The sequence below is a fragment of the Pundamilia nyererei genome, unplaced genomic scaffold (assembly GCF_000239375.1).
Source record: "Pundamilia nyererei isolate P.nyererei 1_Seehausen unplaced genomic scaffold, PunNye1.0 scaffold00141, whole genome shotgun sequence".
Classification (NCBI taxonomy): Eukaryota; Metazoa; Chordata; class Actinopteri; order Cichliformes; family Cichlidae; genus Pundamilia; species Pundamilia nyererei.
The window spans coordinates 601,885-606,378 of record NW_005187542.1 but is presented as its reverse complement, the minus strand read 5'-3'; the positions used below and the strand labels follow the sequence as shown (position 1 = coordinate 606,378).

Sequence of the window (4,494 nt, the reverse complement as noted above, 5' to 3'; positions counted from 1 at the left end):
GTATTATACTCTGCTTGTTTCAGAGTACAATATTAACTTACTCTTCTTTCTGGAAATCCATACTTAAGTTAGCTTTTTGCTTTTTCAGGGTCCTCCTGGGCTGCCTGGACTTCCAGGAGAACCTGGGCCGGAGGGAGTGGGCGTTCCTGGACCGAAGGTGAGAATGTGGATCCATAAGATGGAACTTTCCAGCGTGCATTTCTTTCAAATGTCAGTGTAAAGTTGGGTCTTTGTTTAAAAAAAGTTGAGAATTATAGTAAGGTTACAGTAGGTTTCCACACTTTCCAGCAGATTTTGTGGTTTGTACAAAGGTCCCAGTATAGTGATGTGTTGGTAATTTGCAGGTCTACATAGTCATTTTAAAAATATGTCTACACACTAAAGCTATATGAAATCAATTCACTTCCATTTTCAAATCAATTTTATTTATATAGCACCAAATTACAACAACAGTTGATGTGCTTAAAATTGTAAGGTAATGACGAAACAGTACTGCAGAAAAACCCCAACATTAAGACAATACCCTATCAGCACACACTTGGCAACGCTAGGAAGGAAAAAACATAGGAACTATGCTAAAGGACCAGCAACAGCACAAACATGAATAACAGAAGCCCACATTAACAGTTGTTGCTGTTTATGACGCTTCCCGCAGGTTCAGTATACAATTATAACATGTAGACATGCGGTCTGCAAAGCTCCTGGATCTGTCATACAGTATTGTGATGATAGTTAGTCACTGCTTATAAACATTATGGAATTCATTATTGGTTTGAATGCAAAATTCAATCAAAAATGTCCCATGTTTCAAAAATCTTGTAGGATGTAAACCTTATATGACACAGATGGTTCTTTCTGTGAGGTCAGAATTTAGAGCCAATGCCATTGTCAAGTCCTGGTAAGATGAATTTCCAAGTTGTGTTTGAATCTGCACTGAAGATAAGTGAGATTATCTCACCATTGAAAGATTTAGTCTTTTGTTTAGGGAAGCTAATTAAGGGAAACACGATTTTAGTCAGTGCACGAGTTTGTTTGACAGATTGTAAATTGCTGTGCTGTCAGTGTTCATCTATCTTTGCTGTGCATTCATCTTTGCAGGGCGATATTGGATTTCGAGGGTTGCCTGGTTTACCAGGACTTCCAGGTGAAGGCCTCCCAGGACCCCTGGTAAATTTAAAACCTTTACATTTTTCAAATCTTTAACCTCTTCTGTTTTAAGCAACTCTCTTTTACCTGTTTTGTAATCAGAAATATTATAATATTATTCATTTTTATTTGGTTTTTTATTTGGTTTATGGGAACATGAGCCGAGGACAACATTCTAAGGTGTTTACTTGAGAGGAGCCTTTTTCAAATTTCTCCTAAGTACTGCCAGATGGTTGTGACTGAGTTACATTCTCTGAAGAATAACAGGTTGAAAAAAAAAACAGTGCATTATCTTCTGTGCAAACATGCCCACAACTGGGCTGCTTGTTCATTTTTTGGTGGCATTTATCGTGATTTTTCCAACAGCACTGTGACACATGGGTGCAGGGTGTGAATCTCCACAGACATATGTGTCTGATGAGAAACACTTGGCCTAACAGGCCTTACTAAAAGAACACCCGGCACCCCGCACGTCCTCACATATCATATCCAGATTCCCCACAGGCTTCAGGCCACTGTCTGTGCAGGTCCGAGCTCTGTCAAAGTCATGCAGCAGTAGGCAGGTTTTAATTGAAGACGCAAATAATAGGAAAAAATGGGAAAGCAGAGCACACTGACACTTGTCAGCTCTTGTCCGTGCTGAGAAAATGGTGATGTGAAACATTCACAACAACACTGGTAACCTTGAAGTTGCTGCTCTTTATTACAAGAATACAAAGTGTGTTTCATACTCTTATAGATAAAGTAAATTTTTTGTTGGGTTGAGTTATTAATTGCACATGTGATATATATAGCTGCTATTGCCTTTTCTCACATTATGAAGTCAACCCAAACAGGAAACGTATTACAGTCAAAAATTTTTGTGTGTCATGACATCAGATAATTTCTTGGATTAAGCTGTTTTCACAGATGCACTGCAGCCCAGAAATCGAGTTGTCATAGCAGCATACAGACAACAAAGCATTCAAAGTAGAGGAGTGTACAGATGTCACACATGCATGTGCAAGGTTGAGTTGTGGATGTTTTCTAATCAAAATCAGTAATCTTATTTTACTTATTTTCTTTTTTTTAAGTCATTCAAGAAAAATTGAGGATATTTTGCCAACTTTAAGCTTTAATACTGAACACAGACAAGAGAAAACACATTACTGAATTCACTTTGGAGTTTGATGATAACTGGTAGCTGCACGTGACTTGAATTTGCTGTAGTCATGACTAGTTGACATTTAGTCATGACTACAGCAAAAAGCTTAAGTAATAGCGTATTGTTCCTGGCTTTTTTAATAACATTCCACCTGACAGGTGTTTCCCTGCCTACACCTCGCCACAGGTGGAGCCGGTATACTTATGTGAACAGCAAGTCAGCAGGTCTGCTGCCTTGACCCCAGTAACTGTGCCATTTGTATGGCTGCAACAAATATTTCTTTCGTAAATTACAAATCTGCTTTTTTGTCACATTGTAGCTATTTTGTAACTGACCTTGAGCTGTAGTTATATAAGCAACATGTTTTGACTTGCAGGGTAACCCTGGGAGACCTGGTCCACCTGGGCCAACAGGTCCTCAAGGGCAAGGAGTTCAAGGGCCAAAGGTAGGCTGTAATTTATTGTCCTTGATAGACATTCACATATCTATAAAATATCAAGACATCCAGGGCTCTGTGTACTACCTAAACCTGTAAGTATCTATCACAAGCTGTAACACAACTGCCTTGTGTGTTTGATTCAGGGTGAACAGGGGGCCCAGGGTGTGGTAGGACCAAGAGGAATACCTGGAGAAGGCTTTCCTGGAGCTAAAGTCAGTTACTGTGTTACCCGTGACTGAATGTGGGGTTGTGAGCATTTATAATTTTTTGAGTGCTGATGTTTTGCAATGTGGTGTGCAACAGGGTGATCGAGGTTTGACAGGGGAGAGGGGGCTGAAGGGGATCAAAGGAGATGTAGGAGACCCTGGAACCCCAGGGCAACCTGTGAGTGACGCTAATGATTCCTTCATGTCTCAGTTTGTTGTGTTCTGTTTTGTGATGGCTGGGGAGAGGGCTCCAACCCCTGAACCTGCTCCTATGCTGCTTGTTATCGCTACTGACATTTGTCTGCCACATGAAACTGGAAGATTTGCAGAAACAGTGACACTTTGTGAATAAACGTTTTTTAATATTTTTGATCCTAGGGCCGACTCGGTGCCAAAGGTGAAGCTGGCCTCACTGTGAGTGTCATGTGTTCATATCTGTATCGTTTTACTTTTTGTGATTATCCATATGCTTATATTGTGTATTCATTGCAGAGAGAAGACGTCATTCGATTGATCAAAGAGATCTGTGGTAAAATATCTTTTGATGGCATAAATATTGTAGTAGATTTAATTTCTCAATGAAAGCCACTGTGTCATCTGATCTGTAAAGTGCTGGATCCAGTTCCACAGACTGGAACTCATCAATGTGACATTTCCGCCATGATCTCATATGTTGATGTGATGTGATTCTAGGATGTGGGATCAAGTGTAAGGAGAGGCCTATGGAGCTGGTGTTTGTCATTGACAGCTCAGAGAGTGTGGGGCCTGAGAACTTTGAAATCATCAAGGACTTTGTGAATGCATTAGTGGACCGGGTAACAGTGGGCCGAAACGCCACCAGGATTGGCCTGGTCCTGTACAGCCTTGAGGTGAGAACTGTATTCAACTTGGCCCGCTATGTCACCAAACAGGATGTCAAGAATGCAATCAGAAACATCCCATATATGGGAGAGGGCACCTACACTGGTACAGCTATCCGCAAGGCGACGCAGGAGGTCTTCCATAGTTCACGTTTGGGAGTAAGCAAAGTGGCCATCGTGATTACTGATGGGCAAACCGACAAGCGAGAACCAGTGAAGCTGGATATAGCTGTGCGAGAAGCACACGCTGCCAATATTGAGATGTTTGCCCTGGGGATCGTTAACACCTCAGACCCAACGCAGGCCGAATTCCTGAAAGAACTGAATCTAATCGCATCTGATCCAGACACGGAGCACATGTTCCTCATTGATGACTTCAACACCCTGCCAGGTAAGAGGCATTTTCTTTACTTACCCTTAATATGAGTCTTTGTTAATGAGTTGAGTTGCTTGCTGATTGTATTCTGATTATATTCCTATAGAACAGGAATGATGTCTTTGTAAAAAGCAACATAAATGTGATTTTCGGTGATTTATTACAGCTAACTGTAATAAAGCATTCTTCAGCAGCATCCTTCACAAAATGTATTGTGATAATATGCCTAAGGAACTGAGACAAGAATTCTAAAATTAAAATAAAATAATATCCTCTGGCAAATTAGTTGTATTCATTCAGCACAGCCAAAATAGCATGAAAAA

General features: G+C 40.6%; 1 protein-coding gene across 1 annotated transcript in view; it reads left to right on the top strand.

The window, feature by feature from the left end:
- Window positions 1-4,494, top strand: part of LOC102210360 (collagen alpha-1(XXVIII) chain-like) — a 46,425-nt gene that overhangs the window by 25,930 nt on the left and 16,001 nt on the right. Inside the window, exons 23-30 of the mRNA XM_005744284.1 lie at window positions 89-157; window positions 1,099-1,167; window positions 2,667-2,735; window positions 2,873-2,941; window positions 3,033-3,113; window positions 3,314-3,349; window positions 3,428-3,464; window positions 3,629-4,186. Coding sequence (XP_005744341.1) covers window positions 89-157; window positions 1,099-1,167; window positions 2,667-2,735; window positions 2,873-2,941; window positions 3,033-3,113; window positions 3,314-3,349; window positions 3,428-3,464; window positions 3,629-4,186 — 988 coding nt within the window. The remainder of the gene's footprint in view (window positions 1-88; window positions 158-1,098; window positions 1,168-2,666; window positions 2,736-2,872; window positions 2,942-3,032; window positions 3,114-3,313; window positions 3,350-3,427; window positions 3,465-3,628; window positions 4,187-4,494) is intronic.